This window comes from Myxine glutinosa, unplaced genomic scaffold (genome assembly GCF_964187855.1).
Source record: "Myxine glutinosa unplaced genomic scaffold, kmMyxGlut1.1 SCAFFOLD_3515, whole genome shotgun sequence".
Taxonomy (NCBI): domain Eukaryota; kingdom Metazoa; phylum Chordata; class Myxini; order Myxiniformes; family Myxinidae; genus Myxine; species Myxine glutinosa.
Window position 1 is genome coordinate 1 of NW_027619607.1, and position 20,277 is coordinate 20,277.

The window sequence follows — 20,277 nt, forward strand, 5'->3', positions numbered from 1 at the left end:
CCTGCCCCTTCCGCCCCCTCCAACCCCTTCCCCCACTCACCCTTTCCCCCCTCCAACCACTTCCCCCCCTCCAACACCTCCCCTCCCTCCTCTCCCCTCCCCCGCCCGGCAACGCCGGGTACTTCTGCTCGTCTACTATAAATGGATGAGGTGTGTGTGTGTGTGTGTGTGTGTGTGTGTGTGTGTGTGTCATACTTTCTGACGTCTATTGATGAATTACGTACTATTCAAATGTACCTTTTAACCCTTTAGACTACTGAGACTCCTTAGATTAGACCTTGAAAACCCTTTAACACTTGAGACCCAAAAGACCCCAAGGACCCAAAAGATGCAGATGACCTAAAAGTCCCCGAGAATCCAAAAGACCCAAAAGTCCCCAAGGGTCCAGAAGACTCAAAAGTCCCTGATGACCCAAAAGACCCAAAAGACCCCCGAGTCCGGCAGGCAGGTATGCAACAAGGCAGTGAAGATCAATGAAAATTTGGTACAGCGGACCCACTAGTCCTTGAAAAATCTTTGATTTTTTGCAAGTAACAAATACTCAAATGCAATACCCTCTCCTCTGGCGAGGGTAACAAGACGCAGTGAGAATTGTTTTGCAATACATGTCCCCTACCAGTCCCAATGAAGGTTCTTGTTCCAAGCACTCAGCAATTGTGAGCCATGTACAGTAGGACAAATATACTTTTTATTTGGGCAGTTGTGTATAATGCCGCTTTCGCGACCAAAAATAATAAAAACAAGTACAGATACATTCAAAGTACACAGCCCCCATGCCAAATAAATAAATATCCTCCAGCGCGGCATTTCCAGCACGCCTGCGGCACCCGGCATTACCGCCCTGCAGCTCAGAGACTGTATTGGGAGGGAGAGGTGTACAATAATTGATTGATTAATTGCATAATTAAAATCGATAAATAATGATCAAACAATATTTTCTTAATCAATTGGCTAATAGCATACCTAAACCACCAGTACTTCATCCGAAGCTGTAACTTTTTGAAAATTAATGAAATAAGTCATCAATCGAAAAATTGAATGATTAATCAATAAATCAAAAATATCCTTTACAAGTCAGGAGACGACGATGGTTCACGAGCGAGCGGTATTCAATGACAAAGGACAGACTGTAACCGAAACAGGCCCGGAAATGTCAAAACGAAGGTTACTGACCCTGAAATGAGATAGAAAATAATGTATAATCAGTTATGAGGTTAGTTAGCTACACAACACCGAAAATTCGGTGAAAAATGAAATGAAAAAACAAAAAAAAATTTAAAATGGAAAAAAACAAAAAAAAACAATCGAGCTCCATGGGGCTAGACACATGACATTGGCCGAATCAAATATCGAAACCCCTGTCAGATTCCACCAAACCCCTCAGAGAAGATGTAGCTTGAACTCGATTACCCCCGAAAAAGACATCTTTTTCGGGCATGGCTCCGCCCACAATGGGCGCAATACGCCCACTCTAGGCAGGACACAACTAGATCATGATATCAACCTCCCACCAAAGTTTCATCAAGATCGGATGATATCATTGGGTAGTTATGCTGCGGACAGACAGACACACAGACAGACACACACACACAGGACGAATATAGTGGTCACTTGATAACTCGTGAACCAATAGCCACATCACTTGGTCATTGTCGTGTCCAAATACTAGCTTCCTAGCTAGTATACTACCTCAAAAGGTGTCTGAGATATTGCCCAGATGAGAAAGAAAAGAAAGAAATGATTAATAATGAAAATAAATAAATAATAATAACAAGTCAGGAGACGACGATGATTCACGAGCGAGCGGTATTCAATGACAAAGGACGGACTATAACCGAAACAGGCCCGGACAGGCCAGGCTCGGAAATGTCAAAACGAAGGTTAATGACCTTGAAATGAGATAGAAAATAATGTATAATCAGTTATGAGGTTAGTTAGCTGCACAATACCGAAAATTTGGTGAAAAATGAATGAAAAAAAAAAAATGAAATAAATAAAATGAAAAAATGAAAAATCGAGCTCCGTGGGGCTAGACACATGACATTCGCCTAACCAAATATCGAAACCCCTGTCAGATTCCACCAAACCCCTCGGAGAAGATGTAGCTTGAACTCGATTACCCCCAAAAAGACATCTTTTTCGGGCCTGGCTCCGCCCACAATGGGCGCAATACGTCCACTCTAGGCAGGACACAACTAGATTATGATATCAACCTCCCACCCAAGTTTCATCAAGATCGGATAATATCATCTGGTAGTTATGCTGCGGACAGACAGACAGAGACACAGACAGACGCACACACATGACGAATATAGTGGTCACTTGATAACTCGTGAACCAATAATCATAAAATAATTAAATAATCAATCAATTGGTTACTAGAATACCTAAACAACCACCATTTCATCTGAATCTGTAACTTTAAAAAAATGAAGTCATTAATCGAATAATTAAATAATTAATCGATTAATCAATGAATCAAAAATAGCCTTTACAGCCAAATCACTTGGTCATTGTTGTGTCCAATTATCAGCTTCCAAGCTCTAAAGGTGCCTGATATATTGCCCAGATGAGAAAAAATAAATAAGTACTTAATAAATCGATAATAATTAAGAATTAAGCAATTAATTGATTAATCAAAAAATAATAATAATGTTTTTGCCAAAGCACATGCTCACTATTGTGCCCAAATTGTAGCTTCCTAGCTCAAAGGATGGCCGAGATATTGCCCGGACAAAAAAACAAGAAAGAAACCGGAGTGAAAACTGAGTACGTACTCCCTTTCAGCACGCGTCATTGCCGGGGCCCCTTCGGTGCCCGGCAATGACGTTATGCAGCGCCTGGAGATGACGTTATGCAGCGCCTGGAGATGGCATAGGAAATGAGCGGTGCACAACAAACATGAAACAAACTTCAGATGTCCGTGTAAACGTACTTACATCCAACGTAATGGACGTAAAATTCTTCACAGCCTTCCTGCTCGTTCAGACGAGACTGTATAACTTCAGCGGAATCTACGACATCCAGACAAGATAAAAATCGATTTCGGAATGTTACAACACTTTCACGAGAATGAATGCACACGGCGGAATGAATAGGTCGTAATCAAAATAGGCCTCGGTCCATGAGCTCTGAAAAACTAGTCAAAGCTCTGCCCTTTTTTAACAGAATACACAACAAACTGCAACACAGAAGGAGGTCGTTTCACCATCATGCCCGCACTACTTTAACATCACATTAATCCAGTGTATTTGTTTATCAACTCCTGGAAGTGGGGAGGGGTTGGGAAAACATTGGGATAAGGACAGAGACATCATCATCATCGCCATGCACACACCACAACAGATGTAAAAAAGACAAGGGGGGCGGGGAGAGTGGAGCGAGAACGAGGATCGTCAGGAGGAGCAAGGAAGAGGATTGTCGGGGGGTGGGGGGGGGGGGGGCGAGGATTGTCAGAAGGATTTGCAGGATGCATTGTTAGAAGGAGGGGGAATTGTCAGGAGGGAGGTGATTGTCAGAAGGAGGGGGGAGAGAATTGTCAGGAGGGGGAGGAGGGTTGTCAGGAGGAGGAGGAGGATGGTCAGGAGGAGGTGTTTTCAGGAGGGGGATTGTCAGGAGGGGGATTGTCAGGAGGAGGTTTGTCAGGAGGGGGATTGTCAGGAGGAGGTTTGTCAGGAGGAGGTTTGTCAGGAGGAGGTTTGTCAGGAGGAGGTTTGTCAGGAGGAGGTTTGTCAGGAGGAGGCTCGTCAGTCGTCAGGAGGAGGATCGTCAGGGAGACTATGTCAGGGGAGGTCAGGAGTTTGACAGGGAGACGTATGTCAGGGGAGGTTTGTCAGGGGAACATATGTCGGGGGAGGTTTTTTCAGGAGGAGGTCAGTGGGAGGTTTGACAGGAGGGGGGGGGGGGGGGGGGGGGTTATCAGGAACAGGCTTGTCAGGAGTTCAGGGGGAGGTTTGTCAGGAGTTCAGGGGGAGGTTTGTCAGGAGTTCAGGGGGAGGTTTGTCAGGAGTTCAGGGGGAGGTTTGTCAGGAGGTCGGGGAGGTTTGTCAGAAGTTCAGGGGGAGGTTTGTCAGGAGTTCAGGGGGAGGTTTGTCAGGAGTTCAGGGGGAGGTTTGTCAGGAGTTCAGGGGGAGGTTTGTCAGGAGTTCAGGGGGAGGTTTGTCAGGAGTTCAGGCAGAGGTTTGTCAGGAGTTCAGGGGGAGGTTTGTCAGGAAGTGGTTTGTCAGGAAGAGGTTTGTCAGGAAGAGGTTTGTCAGGAAGAGGTTTGTCAGGAAGAGGTTTGTCAGGAAGAGGTTTGTCAGGAAGAGGTTTGTCAGGAGGAGGTTTGTCAGGGGGAGGTTTGTCAGGTCAGGGGGAGGTTTGTCAGGAGGTCAGGGGGCAGTTTGTCAGGTCAGGGGGAGGTTTGTCAGGAGGTCAGGGGGAGGTTTGTCAGGGGGAGATTTGTCAGGAGGTCAGGGGGAGGTTTGTCAGGAGGTCAGGGGGAGGTTTGTCAGGAGGTCAGGGGGAGGTTTGTCAGGAGGTCTGGGAGGTTTGTCAGGAGCTCAGGGGGAGGTTTGTCAGGAGGTCTGGGAGGTTTGTCAGGAGCTCAGGGGGAGGTTTGTCAGGAGTTCAGGGGGAGGTTTGTCAGGAGTTCAGGCGGAGGTTTGTCAGGAGGACAGGGGGAGGTATGTCAGGGTCAGCGGGAGGTTTGTCAGGAGGAGGACAGGAGGAGGTTTGTCAGGACAGGGGGTGGTTTGTCAGGAGGAGGACAGGGGGAGGTTTGTCAGGGGAGGAGGACAGGGGGAGGTTTATCAGAAGGTTTGTCAGGAGGAGGACAGGGGGAGGTTTGTCAGGAGGACAGAAGGAGGTTTGTCAGGAGGACATGGGGTGGTTTGTCAGGAGGAGGACAGGAGGAGGTTTGTCAGGAGGAGAGAAGGAGGTTTGTCAGGAGGACAGGGGGTGGTTTGTCAGGAGGAGGACAGGGGGAGGTTTGTCAGGGGAGGAGGACAGGGGGAGGTTTATCAGAAGGTTTGTCAGGAGGACAGGGGGAGGTTTATCAGAAGGTTTGTCAGGAGGACAGGGGGAGGTTTATCAGAAGGTTTGTCAGGAGGACAGGGGGAGGTTTATCAGAAGGTTTGTCAGGAGGACAGGGGGAGGTTTATCAGAAGGTTTGTCAGGGGAGGAGGACAGGGGGAGGTTTATCAGAAGGTTTGTCAGGGGAGGAGGACAGGGGGAGGTTTGTCAGGAGGACAGGGGGAGGTTTATCAGAAGGTTTGTCAGGGGAGGAGGACAGGGGGAGGTTTATCAGAAGGTTTGTCAGGAGGAGGACAGGGGGAGGTTTATCAGAAGGTTTTGTCAGGGGAGGAGGACAGGGGGAGGTTTATCAGGTTTGTCAGGGGAGGAGGACAGGGGGAGGTTTATCAGAAGGTTTGTCAGGTGGACAGGGGGAGGTTTGTCAGGGGAGGACAGGGGGGAGGTTTATCAGAAGGTTTGTCAGGACAGGGGGAGGTTTATCAGAAGGTTTGTCAGGGGAGGAGGACAGGGGGAGGTTTATCAGGTTTGTCAGGGGAGGAGGACAGGGGGAGGTTTATCAGAAGGTTTGTCAGGTGGACAGGGGGAGGTTTGTCAGGGGAGGACAGGGGGAGGTTTATCAGAAGGTTTGTCAGGACAGGGGGAGGTTTATCAGAAGGTTTGTCAGGAGGAGGTTTATCAGGGGGAGATTTGTCAGGGGGAGGTTTCGAACTTTTCCAGAGAGAGAATTCCATTCATCAACTTCTTGCTGAGAGAAAGACCCCGGTGTTGACACTTGACTGCCGTCCTCATCCCGACTCTCTTGACCGAACTTTACATTAAATAATTGCCTTTTCTCCGGACGTGTTACAACAACAAGCATGAGGATCAAACCCCATGTCCAAGCCCCAGATCCTTGTTTTACAATTTGCGTAGATACTCAACAGCACATTTACATCAATGGTCGTGTTGCTTCACCTTAACCAACAAACAAAGAACATCATTATGAGGTGTACGTGTTTCCATGTTGTGTTGTCTTCCGGCACGTGGTGTCATCACTCACGCCAGGTTCCGTCCGTCCGCTGACACGGGTAACTCTCTCCAATTTCCACCGCCACCTCCGCCTCGGCCTCTCCTTCGACCTCACATCCTTCCCGAGACTCTCCACCATGATTTTCCGCCATCTCGGCGTGCTGCAGTACTTCTCGTTTTGCGCCAGAAGTCAACGCAGCTTCGGCCGAAACATCATCAGCCATTAACCTTTGATCAGGAATACGCTTGAACTCCCACTCGGTATTTCGACTTTTCGAGGGTAATTCTCTAATACAAAAACAATGTATGTTTCTCAAGGAAGCCGACAAAAGAAAAATTAGGAGTACGGAAGCTCAACAAAAACTGACAAGAATGAGGAGAAACTTTAGAAATATCGACAAAAGCCACAGTTTACTGATGCTAATTATACCGTCATGGCTCACGGTATGTGCACAAAGACGAATGAAAAGCATGTGCGGCAGTTATAATTAAACCGCCCGTCGTATGGATGTTTGACACGGAAGTTGTATTGAGCACTTCCGGTTCGAGTATATAATATATAATATAATAATAATCTGTATATAATAATCTGTAATAATAATAATGTAATGTAATAATAATGTAATGATAATGTAATGTAATAATATAATAATAATAATGTAATGTAATGTAATAATAATAATAATAATATAAATAATAATCTGTATATATTAATATGGAGTCGGCATCTTTTGATTCAGGCACTTCGCCACGTCATTGGCCGGGCCGTGGCACGTGATTTTCAGGCGCCATTTTGTTACCCATTCAATTAGTCTGCATATTACGGTCGAATTTTCACGCGTTTTCTCGCTTTTGATTGTGGTGTCATTCACGAGATGGACAGCGGATCCCGACGCATCGATTCCTCACGAACCCAGAAAGATGCCGCCAATGGGAGCTGAAAGTGGAAAGAAAAGGTTGGAAGCGCAACAAAAATTCGTTTTTATGCGACGTATGTGACTATGTCTCAAACTTTTCCAAGATTGTGCTGCTGCTGCTTCTTTGATGAATCTGAAGGAGTATTCTTGTTTTGGAGTTGAAATTTGGGAGATTAATTTTCTATTCTAGCTGGGTTTGTTTGTTTACATTACAGCCTGCATGTGTAAACAAAAGAATGACTGGCCTGTCAGTAAAAAACTAGGACCCCTGCACCTGCAGCTTACCTGGACCCTGACCAAATGTTGTAACCCAAATTTTGGAGCGTTATAACCGGTAGGTCTGAAGAAGAAGAATTTTTGAGTAATTTACGTGAGCTTTCCCCAAAAAATTAACATGTCCGCCATTTTTAAGACACTTCCTGTCACGTGACCGGCGTGGCCTCCACAATTTAACATCAGGACCCTGTCCTCATGTTGCAACCAAAATTTGGTATCATTTTGACTGGTAGCCTGGCGTTGGCTTAGCGGTTAGGGTGCCGGCTTGGGATCCGAGGATCCTGGGTTCGAAATCCCGGTCGATCGCTGAATTAACGCCAGGGGGGTTGACTCAGCTTGTCATCCTTCCGAGGTCGGCAAATTGAGTACCAGCTTGCTGGGATGAATGATCCCGGTGTGTACCCCGATTCAGAATAGGTGCACAGCATCCCTGCGCATCGCAAGAGGCGACCAAGGGTTGGCGTCAGGAAGGGCATCCGGCCATAAAAACATTGCCTCAAACAGGGAACTGTGGCGGACACAAAAGCCCACTGGCGTGGTGACATCATTCCGCGCACCAAGTGGGCGGTGGCCACGCCCGAGGGGTAGGCGTGGCCTCATGATATTCACCGGGCGCGCAGCCCGGAGCGCGCCAGTGTTACAGTGAGCTCCTGAAATAAAGACGCTTATAAGTTACCGCTTGTCCGCTTCCTCCTTGCTCGCAAGCAGCGCGCGTAACGCCGCGCTTTACTGGTGACCCCCTCGACGTTGGATCTGCCGGAGCGATCCTTCCACACGCGACGCCATTGCCATGGCCAACTTCATCAAACTTCCCGAATTTTGGGAGGCTCAGGCCGAAGTCTGGTTCGTCCAGGCCGAAGCCCAATTTCAGCTTCGGCGCCTCACCGGCGATGACACGCGCTATTGCCACGTCGTCGCCTCCCTCGGGCCCGGCACGGCCGCTCGAGTTGTGTCCGTCCTTCGCCACCCACCGGACGGCCACAAGTACGAGGCACTCAAGCGGCTCCTCCTAGCCACGTTCGGCCTCACGGACGACGCACGGGCCGACCGCCTCCTGGATCTCCCCGAGCTCGGTGACACGCGCCCGTCGGTCCGAATGGACCATATGCTGTCACTGTTGGGCGACGAAGCCCCCGGTTCTCTATTCCGGGCGCTTTTCCGTCGCCAACTTCCAGCGCAGGTTCGCCTCGCGTTGGCCGGGACCGGGCTGACGGAACCCCGAGCATTGGCGGCCGAGGCGGACAAGTACTTCGCCGCTTCGGACACGCGGGCGAGAGTCGGCGTGGCCGTCACGGCCCTCGTGGCTGATGCTGCTAATGCTGCTGATGCTGCTGATCCACAGCATCAGCTTATACAGCATACGCAGCATGCTGATACGCACCTCGTGACCGCCGCCACGCGCCGCCCACCGCCGCGGCGAAAACCGCCACCGCGGGGAAACCCGCCAACTCCACCGGCCTGGCGGAGCCAGCCGCGCTCCTCCAGCTCCACCACCTGGTGCTGGTTCCACGCCAAGTTCGGCCACGAAGCTCGGCAGTGTCATCCGCCATGCTCCTTCAACAGGTGGGGAAACGCCCGGGCCGGTGCTCAATAGTGGCGATGAGCGCCGGCCGTTCGAGCAGCCTGCTGTTCATAACGGACACCTTCTCCGGGCGCCGTTACCTGTGCGACACGGGAGCGCAGGTGAGTGTCGTTCCCGCCGGCACGTCAGACAAGCACGCCGCGGGTGGGGGCCCCGCGCTGCTTGCCGCGAACGGGACGCCCATCCGTACGTACGGAAAACGCTGCCTCTCTCTGCGGTTCGGAGGGCAGGTTTTCCGATGGACGTTCGTCACCGCCGACGTGCCCATGACACTGCTTGGCGCGGAGTTCCTGTGCGCTAATGGGCTCCTGGTCGACGTCAAGCGCAGACGTCTTGTCCAGGCCGAGACGTTCAGCTCGCTCGCTTCTGCGTTGCCCAGCTCGGCGAGCAGCTCAACGAGCGGCTTGCCAAGCGGCTTGCCGAACGGTTCGGTTCCGGCCACGTTGGTCTGTACGCTTCCGGTAGCGGACGCATTCACCCGCCTCCTCGCCGGCTTCCCGGCCCTCACGCGGCCCACCTTCTCGGCGGGGGCCGTCAAGCACGGGGTGGCCCATCACATCCCCACCGTCGGGCCACCGGTCTACGCCCGGGCACGCCGCCTCGAGCCGACGAAGCTGGCGGTGGCAAAAGCGGAGTTCGCTACCCTGGAGCGACTCGGCATCGTTCGGCGCTCAGAGAGCGCTTGGGCGTCGCCGCTGCACATCGTGCCGAAGCCCGGCGGGGGATGGCGACCGTGCGGGGACTATCGCCGTCTCAATGACGCCACGACTCCCGACCGCTACCCCGTCCCCCACATTCAGGACTTTTCCGCCCGTTTGGCGGGCATGTCCTTCTTCTCGAAGGTGGACCTCATACGCGGCTACCATCAGGTCCCCGTCAGGCCGGAGGACGTCCCGAAGACGGCGGTCATCACGCCATTCGGACTCTTCGAGTTCCTGCGCATGCCCTTCGGTCTGAAGAATGCGGCTCAGGCGTTCCAGCGACTGATGGACAGCGTCCTGCGTGACTTGGATTTTGTCTACGTCTACCTGGACGATATCCTCGTCGCCAGCGCGTCCCGCGAAGAGCACCTACGCCACCTCCGCACGCTCTTCGAACGCCTGGGCCAGCATGGCCTGATTGTGAACCCCGCAAAGTGCCGGTTTGGCGCCGCCATAATCGATTTTCTGGGGCACCGTGTCACCAGGCACGGAGCCGTCCCCCTGCCGGCCAAGGTGGAGGCGGTGAAGGGGTTTCCGCGCCCCCGCACGATCAGAGGGCTGCAGGAGTTCCTGGGCATGGTGAACTTTTACCATCGGTTCCTGCCCCGTATCGCCCAGCTCCTGCGCCCCCTGCACGAAGCTCTCCGAGGTAAGCCGGGCAAAGGCGACGTTACCTGGACCGAGCAGATGGACACGGCGTTCACGGGCGCGAAGCTCGCCTTGGCTAACGCCACCATGCTCGCGCACCCGGCGCCCGATGCACCGATCGCCCTCACCACCGATGCCTCGGACTACGCGGTGGGCGCGGTGCACGAGCAATGGGTGCGTGGAGCTTGGCAACCGCTGGCGTTCTTTAGCCGGCAGCTTCGCCCGCCCGAACGCCGTTACAGTACCTTCGACCGCGAGTTGCTCGGGCTTCACTTGGCGGTCAGGCACTTCCGCCATCTGCTCGAGGGCCGTGCGTTCACTGCCTTCGTCGACCACAAGCCGCTGATCTTCGCGATGGGCAAGGTCACCGAGCCGTGGTCGGCCCGGCAGCAGCGTCACCTCTCGGCCGTGTCCGAGTACACGACGGACATCCAGCACGTCGCGGGGAAGGACAACCCGGTGGCGGATTGCCTTTCCCGGGCCGTCGCCCACGCAGTCCACCTCGGCATCGACTATGCCCGGATGGCAGCGGACCAGGCCGCTGACCCCGACGTCCAGGCCTTGCGGACCGCCGTCACGGGCCTCCGCGTCACCGAGGTGCCGTTCGACGGCGCGGGCGCGGCCCTCTTGTGCGACGTCTCCCTCGGGCGTCCTCGCCCCATCGTGCCCGCGGGCTGGCAGTGCCAGGTGTTTGACGCCATCCATGGCCTGTCCCACCCGGGCGCGAGGGCCTCCCAAAGGCTGATCGCCGACAAGTTCGTCTGGCATGGCCTCCGGAAGGCCATCCGCGGCTGGGCCAGGACGTGCCTCGCGTGCCAGCGCGCCAAGGTGCACCGGCACACCCAGGCCCCATTGGCCCCGTTCACGGTGCCGGAACGCCGGTTTGACCACGTCCACGTGGACCTGGTGGGACCTCTGCCCCCCTCGCGGGGTTTCACCTACGTCCTCACCATGGTGGACCGCACCACCCGGTGGCCGGAGGCCGTGCCCTTGGCGTCGACAACGGCGGCCGATGTCGCGCAGGCTTTCATCGCCACCTGGGTCGCCCGGTTCGGCACCCCCTCAGACATCTCGTCCGACCGCGGCCCCCAGTTCACCTCGGAGCTCTGGGGGGCGGTCGCGCAGGGGCTCGGGGTCCGGCTGCACCGAACCACGGCCTACCACCCCCAGGCTAACGGCCTGTGTGAGCGATTTCACTGCTCATTGAAGGCCGCGCTCCGGGCCACCCTCCGCGACGGCGGCTGGGTCGACAGGCTCCCCTGGGTCCTGCTGGGCCTCCGGACGGCGCCCAAGGAGGACCTGCGCGCATCCGCGGCGGAGTTGATCTTCGGGCAACCGCTGCGGGTGCCGGGCGAGTTCCTCCCCGACTCCACGGCACCATGGTCCGCGGCACAGCAGCGCTCCGCTCTGCAAGAGACCGCCCAGAGGTTCGCCCCGGTGCCAACGGCATGCCACGGGCACCCACCGACGCACGTCGCCCCGGAGCTTCGCACGGCGGAGTACGTCTTCGTCCGCCACGATGCCCACCGGACACCACTGCGGCCCCCGTACGACGGGCCTTTCCGCGTGCTGGAGACCGGGGCGAAGCACTTCACCCTGGACATCGGCGGTACTCCTGACCGCGTTTCGGTGGACCGCCTCAAGCCGGCCCACCTCGACGTGGACCATCCACCGCCAGTGGCCCGACCCCCACGTCGGGGCCGCCCCCCTGCGGGCGGACCCCCGGCACCGCCCCGCCACGCCGCCCCCCGGTCCTGCACCCATCCCAGGGGCAGCCAGGGGCATCCCACCTGGCATCCCTGCACCCCGGACGCCGCCGATCGCCAGGGGGCGCTTCGGCCTGGTCATTCGTCTGCCCCGCAAACTGGCCCTCCAGGTGCGCGGGAATTCTGGGGAGGCGCATGTGGCGGACACAAAAGCCCACTGGCGTGGTGACATCATTCCGCGCACCAAGTGGGCGGTGGCCACGCCCGAGGGGTAGGCGTGGCCTCATGATATACACCGGGCGCGCAGCCCGGAGCGCGCCAGTGTTACAGTGAGCTCCTGAAATAAAGACGCTTATAAGTTACCGCTTGTCCGCTTCCTCCTTGCTCGCAAGCAGCGCGCGTAACGCCGCGCTTTAGAACCATGATTGTCATGGGGCCCACAAGGCTATCCCCCGCTCTAGCGGGGAAAAATGGCCTTAAAACGATCATTCATAATCATTCATTCATTCTGACTGGTGGTTCTGGAGAAGAAGATTTTTGAAGGAATTTACTAAGCCCACCATTTTGACCTACTTGGTCATGTGACCGGAACGAGTTTTGCAGTCCCTGCTATCTTGCTGCCAAATGTCAGCCCCATTGGCCGAGCAGTTTGGCTGGAGAAGTCGAAATAGGAGACTGACGTTGCACGATGCAGACACCTTATCACAAATTTCAATTCCAGATGAGCTTAAAAATTAAACAGAGGGCCCTCCTCCTAGGCCTTGCCTAGTGATCCTTCACAAAACGATGATATGCTTCACACTTGATTAAATTTTGCCTCGGAGGAAATTTTTCTACAATGAAATTGCGATCTGGAGGAAACTTTTCGACAATTAAATTTTGCTCTTGAATATTTTTTCCCTGAAGAAATGAAATCATGCTCTGATCCCAATGTCGCTTGCTGATGGCTAGATTAGTCAGGTTCACTATGTTTTTTCGTTCAAAATCATGGTAGATTAGCAAACCTATACATTTTTGGAAACGTTATTACATGGAAAATCTGAAAATCAATGTTTACATTTGCCAATTCCGACCAATTCGATTCGACCAATTCGACCAATCGACCAATTCCATTCGACCAATTCGACCAATCGCTTCGATCGACCATTCGACCAATTCGATCGATTTGATTCGATTCGATTCATCGAATTCGATTCGATTCGTCGAATTCGATTCGATCGACCATTCGATCAATTCGATTTGCCAATCAATTTGACCGACCTTTGCTTGTGTGGAACGGACTGTGAAAACGATGCGGACTATATTGTCGGATACGACACACAGGACAGTGATGACGAACTCTAAATGGCATATTCTGTAATCGTGTATGTTTGATGCCATTGACTGCCTGTGTATATTTTGTCATTGACTGCCTGTGTAAATGTGAAGTTATACTGACTGCATGTGTATATATGATTTTGCTGACTGCCTGTGTATGTTTGGTGATATGAATTATTGTGACGCATTTTGATGTTATTAACTGCCTGTACAAAATGATAACATGTATTTGATTATGCAACTTATCGCGAATATAAAGACAGTATTTTGCAATTCAAAACCTTTGATTCGTGTCTTACCATTCCCCATAGCACTAATTTGATACTTTCATTGGATTCCTTGTCCCTGAAAATATAGGTTTAGTATATATTTTAAAGTTTTTAGGGTAATTAGAGGCAGAAATAGAACAAAATATGTATTTTACAGTGGCCATTTTGAAAATCCAAAATGGCCGCCATACAGGTATCTCTCCAAATGTAAACATTGATTTTTAGTTTCCTTATGCTATAACCTTTCCAAAAATGTATAGGTTTGCTAATCTACCATGATTTTGAACGAAATATAATTTATTGACATGGTGAACCTGACTAGATGGAAACAAACAGCCAGATAACTTCATTTCATCGATTCATTCTGACACTCGTGTTCTTTATCTGGTTTTTATTTACAGAAACACATCAATGACGCCCAGCGTGAAACAAAGCGAGCCTTGGGCTTTGATAGATGTAATTATGAAGGAACCACAGTTATAATATCTGTTTTCTGTTGTTTTTCAGACGTCACTGGTTTGGACAACTCCGCAGCTTCAGTCACGAGTTCAGTCCATGCCATAATGAATGACATGCCTGATCCCTGGGAACGGATAAGGATACTGGAGACTCAGAATCAAGTGCTGACACTGAGATTGCAGAGGGAGCAGAGGTAAAAAAGAAAGCTACAAGCAGCCAAGTCTACACTCGAAAGCAAAACACGAAAAGTTTTCAGCGCTGATCAGATGGACAAAATGTCGAGAACATCTACACGGGTGCAAATGGCAAAATGAAAAGTATAAAAAATCACAAAAGCTGCAATTTGCTTGTGGAACTACCGGCCATGAAGAGTGCTGAATCAGGGGCAGCCACTTCCCTTTCTCTGGTCTCTACGGCGCAAGATGCAAGCTTTTTTTTTACCATGGAGCCTGGAATTTTGGATGAGACATTCAACCTTAAGTTGAAGGTTTCTTCTATCAACGATAAAGAATGGGAGTGCTGTCTCACATTGGATGAAATGTCCATAAACGCTGGCTGTCAATTTGGCAACAGGTTATTTGAGTTCATGATGACAATGATATCAAGTTTCATTCTGAACTAGAATGGCACTCGTAGAGAGCATACCTCCGCAAGGCTGAACAGTTTGTTTTGTATCCCAATGATAGGCCGGATCTGGATTCGGACCTGAACCAAAATCGAATCGGTTAGTTCTTGTCAACTAACCAACTCATCCATCAAGTTTAGTCATGTCATCCTTAACCTTTTGAAACATCATGCTATATATCACTTTTCACCCGATCCCTCAATGGTGAAGAATCACTTAAAATTTAAATAACTTTTGTATAAACAACAACCACCTTTACAGGCCATTTTTCCCCGCAGAGCAGGGGTTGGCCTTTTTTGGGTACCATGGTCCCCTTTTTGAAGCAATGTTTTATGGCCGGATGCCCTTCCTGCCGCCAACCCAGTTAGTCGCCTCTTGCGACACACAGGGAATTACCAGTGAACTGGTACTCAATTTTCCGACCTCGGAAGGATGACAGGCTGAGTCAACCCCCCTGGCATTGATTCAGCGATCGACCGGGATTCGAACCCAGGATCCCAGTATCCCAAACGGGCACCCTAACCGCTAAGCCAATATTCAGATATTCACCAAAATCGAATTGATTCGTCCTTGTCACACACCCAACCTGTCAACCAAGTTTCGTCCAAATCCATCCATAACTTTTTGAGATACCGTGCTATGTATTGGTTTCAGCCCCATCACTCAATGGTGAAGAATCACTGAAAAATTAAATAATTATCCTATCCAAATCCATATTCAGATCTTCACCAAAATCAAATCGATTACCGTAAAATTCGGACTATTAGCCGCAACTTTTTCCCTCAACTTTGACCTCTGCGGCTAAAATAACGATGCGGCTTGTTTATGGAATTTTCATAAACTTGGAGTGAATGAATCCATGATCAGACGTTGGAGAAAGCAGAGGGGCGAACTTTCTCGCTGCAAAAAGTCAACAAAGGCTTTCAGAGGTAGGAAATGCCGATGGCCCGAACTGGAAGACGAACTTGAAGACTGGGTTAACACACAGAGAGTGGATGGTCGGGGTGTTTCTACTGTTCAGATTAGACTCAAAGCAAGATCGATCGCTGCAGAAAAGAAAATAGAAGAATTTCAGGGCGGGCAGTCATGGTGTTTCAGATTTATGAAACGCAAAGGTCTTTCTGTCAGAGCACGAACGACTCTCTGTCAACAACTCCCTCCTGACTTTGAAGAAAAAATCGCAAACTTTCGGAACTACACGCAGGAGAAAATAGCAGAGAACGTCATTGCTCCGCAGGACATAATTAATATGGATGAGGTCCCTCTGACCTTTGACCTACCTCTCAATCGGACTGTAAACAAAAAAGGCAACCGTGATTGAATTTGTGCTTTGCGCGCGTCTGACAAGTTTCTGTGGCTGTCGAGTTTCTCACTTTTTGTGGTTAATAAATGGTTGCGGCTTATAAACCAGTGCGGCTTGTGTGTGTTTAAATTCCACTTTTAAAAAAAAATTAGGGGATGCGGCTTATATAACGATGCGCTCAATAGTCCGAAATTTACGGTAGTCATTGTCACACACACAACCTCTGCACCAGGTTTCGTCCAAATCCGTCCATAACCTTTTGAGATATACTGCCATATATCGTTTTTGGCCCTATCTCCCAATGGTGAAGTATCACTTAAGAAATTCTACTAGTTGGATCCGAATCCGGATCTTCACCAAAATTGAATCATTTCATCTGTGTCACATACACTACCTTTCTGCCAAATATCATCCGAATCCGTCCACAACCTTTTGAGATATCTTGTTCACAGACAGACAGACAGAAACAAACAAACAAACAAGACAGACAGGGGTGAAAACATAACCTCCATCCACCTTTGGTGGTGGAGGTAAAGATGCAGTTGCTTACAGTAAATGAATACACATTTGCATATGAAATCAAATACATCTGGCACCATTCATCATGTATCCATGAATGGCAGCCCTCAATCTTCCTACTCCTTCCTTCCAACGTTCCTACTCCTAAAGATTCTGCCACTCTTGTGATACTCCAGAGCAGACAATTTTCTCGATACTTAGAGACCCTGTGAAGACCCTTCGAGACCTCGAGGTCCAATGGAACGCCACTAGTGAAGTGTAAATTGGATGTGCTCACCATTTCAATCAAAATGATGTCTTTATTTGACATTCGGTCGATTAGTTCCTGGGATTGAAAGGGTTGACCATCAAAGGCCTGTTGCTCAGTCCCTCGCCTTTTTCTTTTTTACCCCAACCCACATGCTATACCAAGCTTCTCCTTCTAAAACTCCCACCCTTGAACCTACCTGACCCTCCCCACTCTTTCCCTGGATTTCACTCCCACCCATTTCTCAGCTGCGTCGAAATTCATTTCATAATTTGCGTCTACATAGCGATGATTGCATAGCGCTGGTGGCTGGATGAGTAACAAAATGGTGCCCATTATGACAACATTGTCGAGTTGGCCAGACTCTCAATATACGGCACTGCTTCTGGTATTTTCATGTACAGTACAGTATTGTGCTGCACGGCTGTAATAAATGTATCAGAACATTCGCAATCTTTGTCATCAATCAACCCAGTATGTGATTGCCCTCGGAGATTTTTTCCCTACGTTTTTACAATTACAACAAGGCCGGCCATAAAACCATCCATAAAACAACAAGAACTATCCACTACAAGCAGGCAGAGCCGTTCGGTAACAAAGCCCTGCCTCCAAAGAAGATCGTAACCGGAAAGCCACACCCCCCAAGGTTCATGATTGGTCGGTGTGACATGAGGAGAGAAGCTTCGAGCAGGAAGAAGAGTCTCTCTCAGTCGCTTTGTCTCTCTGCTGGTTCTGGCTTGAAGAAGAAGCTCATCATTGTTGGTGTGCTGGTGATTTTGGTTCACTTTTGAAGGAACGTGGAACTTTTTCTGCACCGGCAGCATTTCGACAGAGGTGGGCAATATTTGGGCTCACTCGGGAGCTTGGAGGAACTGAGGAGAGGTAGGGACCGTTTTCGCCTTACACCCTTGGCGCCTTCGTCGGCTGTCACCATCTTGTTCACTCATGCGCAGGAAGGGCTAAACTTGACCATCGCCACCACTCGCTGAAGATACCCATTTGGAGACAGATAAGGTCGGCACGAAAAGGAAACATTTTATTTTATTTTCCCCTGTGTGTCCGTTTCTGTGTCTGAGTGGAGGATCCTCAAAGTAGGAGTTTCAATTAGTTTTTCACCACAACTTTATTTCACCTTTGATTCTCATTAAATTAATTATTGTTGCATTTTATTTGTTGTTGTTTATTCGTTGTGGGTTTGGATTAAACCCGTGTGCTTCGTATAGATAAACGTCTCGTTGCCTTCTGTCCCGCGCGCGCCATAAAAATAACCGCCTTACATTATTCGGCCGCTCGCCTCGGAAATTAAGGACCGTTTCGGCTTTCCGTCATCCAGTGGTATTCATCGCTGGGTGACACGACAATATTTTAAACCTTTTCGACCCTTTGGACATATTCAAGACTCCTTAAGACTTTTAGACCCCTTGGGCCTTCGACCTTTAGACCCTAATTACTATTGGAAAATACCATTTAGATCTTTTGGCCCATCAAGACCCTTGTAGAGCCCTATCGCCCTGTCAGACCCCCATTTAAATGCACACCACTCAAACATCTATAAGTCTTCTTGCAATCCACAGACTATAATTTTTCAGCAAGTCATGTGCAATCTCTACCCACACAAAGGGTGGGTACTCTGCTAGGTTGAACATAATTTGCATATTGGGTCACTGAATTGGTTTACTAATCAAAACCTGGAAGCATGTTGTTTGTTTGGATTTCACAAGTATCATGCCATGCACGACATCTTTCTTGCCTGTCTGTGAGCAGGATATCTCAAAAAGTTTGGATGGATTCAGCCAGTGGACATGTTCGGTGTGAGACGAGGATGAATTGATTTGATTTTGGTTAAGATGCAGATCCAGATCCTATAATTTTTAAAAAGTGATTTCTTCACTATTGATAGATGGGGTCAAAAACGATATATAGCACGATATTTTAAAACGTGGATGGATTATGCCAAAACCTGGTGGATGATTTGAGTGACAATAACAAGCTGATTAGATTTTGGTTGAGGTCCAGATCCAGATCCGGCCTATCAGTGGGATAAAAAAAGTAAACTGTTCAGCCTGGCTTCGGTATGAGCTCCACTAAGTCCCGTTCTAGTTATTCCTCGGTATAACCTTGCCAACTCTTTTTCGATTCTTCCAACAACATTTGGAGTTTTACTTCGCTGTGAAGAACATTTCTGCTGAGAATGAAGTCTCACATACCCTTTTACAGGTAGGGGAACATGGATTTCCAAAGTACAACCGATGGACCCTGACTGATGTGCAGAACAAAGATCCGGACTACACATTGAACCGATTTATTGAAGAATTGGAAGCTGCTGACAACTTTTGTGTCAAGGCTGAAACTACCCTATTATAAGAAATAGCCCCATGGGTGACTGGTGGTTATTTCCCTACTGTTTTTGAGAAGATTTTTATACAAATTACCTGAATTTGAGGTGCAACACCCCTTTTCAGCCAACCTATTATAGGGGCAGATCCAGATGGGGAGCACAACCCCATAAGACCTAACCGTTCTGATGGATCACACCAAATTTGGTCCATATCAATCATGTAGTTTGTGACGAAAATATGTTTTAATGAATATGAGAGATGAGTGGAGGGAGCACCTGGGCCACTTTCCAGGGGAGATACAGCCATGGAAAGCACAACTTAAGGTTAGTGCATGGTCCCAATGCCTCGTGGCGAGTTTGGTCTGAATCTGTTTGGCGTTGTCTGAGAAGAAGATTTTTTGAATGAAATACCAATGTTTGGGGCAAAACCCTCCTTTTACTCCCTCTGTAGGGGTGCATCCAGGTGGGGAGCACAACCCCATGGGACCTTGCTGTCCTGTTGCGTTGCACCAAATTTGGTCCTTATCTTAGTTGACTCCATGACAATCAATGGTTGGCCTGAGTGCAACGACAAAGCAGAGCCCCTTAGAGGGTTCTGGAGCTGTCGCGAAGAACTGGCTGTTGAAAACGGTATCATTCAAGGGAGAGCAGGTTGTTATCCTGAATTGTTTCCAACATGAAATTATTCAAAAGATCTACTTTGGGCACTTTTTTGTAAGGGTGGAGATGTAATGTATGTGCTCCAGCTACAATGCAAGTGATCTTTGTGTTTGACATGGAAGTCATAAGAGCACTTCCGGTTTGAGTGAAAATGGATGAGCTTTCTTTGTGTACTGCTGAGGTTGAAAATATCGTCTGCCCAAGACAGAACATGGCTGATGGTGAGGCGCAAAAGTTTGAGTGGCAACCTCCTTGAAGTGGTTTCTTTAAGAAGTAGATGGGAGGGTTTGTCAGACGGTCCTTTCAGAGAGACAGGGTGAGTGTGTGGAATATGTCAGGATTCAAAGACATATTCCAAATGTTGGATCAGCTTCTGATTCTATGAAGGTCTGCAGAGAGGGAAGAGGCTGCTGCCTGTCTGAAGAGTGGGTAATGATATGGCAGATGGTGGAATCGTCAGTAAAGTGATGGGCAGGATTTTTCAGGGAGTCAGAGAGATCGTTGATGACGAAGAACAAGAAGACGAGGCCCAAGATACTGCGTTGGGGTACTCCAGCCTTGACATGGAGAGTTGAATAACATATACCATGGATACATCTCAAATGGTCTTTCACAAAGAGCATGTTGACACTAAACCTATCAAAGTACTCCCAGGTACAACACGACCAAGCGTATGCTTGACTAGAACG

At 49.8% G+C, this 20,277-nt stretch overlaps 1 protein-coding gene and 1 long non-coding RNA gene across 3 annotated transcripts; one reads left to right on the forward strand and one right to left on the reverse strand.

Moving 5' to 3' along the window:
• Window positions 1-355: 355 nt before the first annotated feature.
• On the reverse strand, window positions 356-6,447 carry LOC144889397 (histone acetyltransferase KAT8-like). Of its 2 annotated transcripts, none has more exons than XR_013621725.1 (3): window positions 6,053-6,447; window positions 2,940-3,014; window positions 356-1,174 (listed from the first exon to the last, which is right to left on the reverse strand). XR_013621725.1 is itself a non-coding variant. In XM_078769623.1 (3 exons), the coding sequence occupies exons 1-3, from the start codon at window positions 6,243-6,245 to the stop codon at window positions 2,853-2,855; spliced, it is 279 nt and encodes a 92-aa protein (XP_078625749.1). In that variant the 5' UTR covers window positions 6,246-6,443; the 3' UTR covers window positions 2,558-2,852. The 2 variants fall into 2 exon arrangements, 1 of the variants encoding a protein (XP_078625749.1); XM_078769623.1 differs by lacking the exon at window positions 356-1,174 and adding an exon at window positions 2,558-2,863 and having other exon boundaries at window positions 6,053-6,443.
• A 357-nt stretch (window positions 6,448-6,804) lies between these two features.
• LOC144889398 (uncharacterized) lies at window positions 6,805-17,043 on the forward strand. The gene is made up of 2 exons (XR_013621726.1): window positions 6,805-6,977; window positions 13,945-17,043. It is a non-coding gene; the product is annotated as an uncharacterized LOC144889398 (long non-coding RNA).
• The last annotated feature ends 3,234 nt before the right edge of the window (window positions 17,044-20,277 follow it).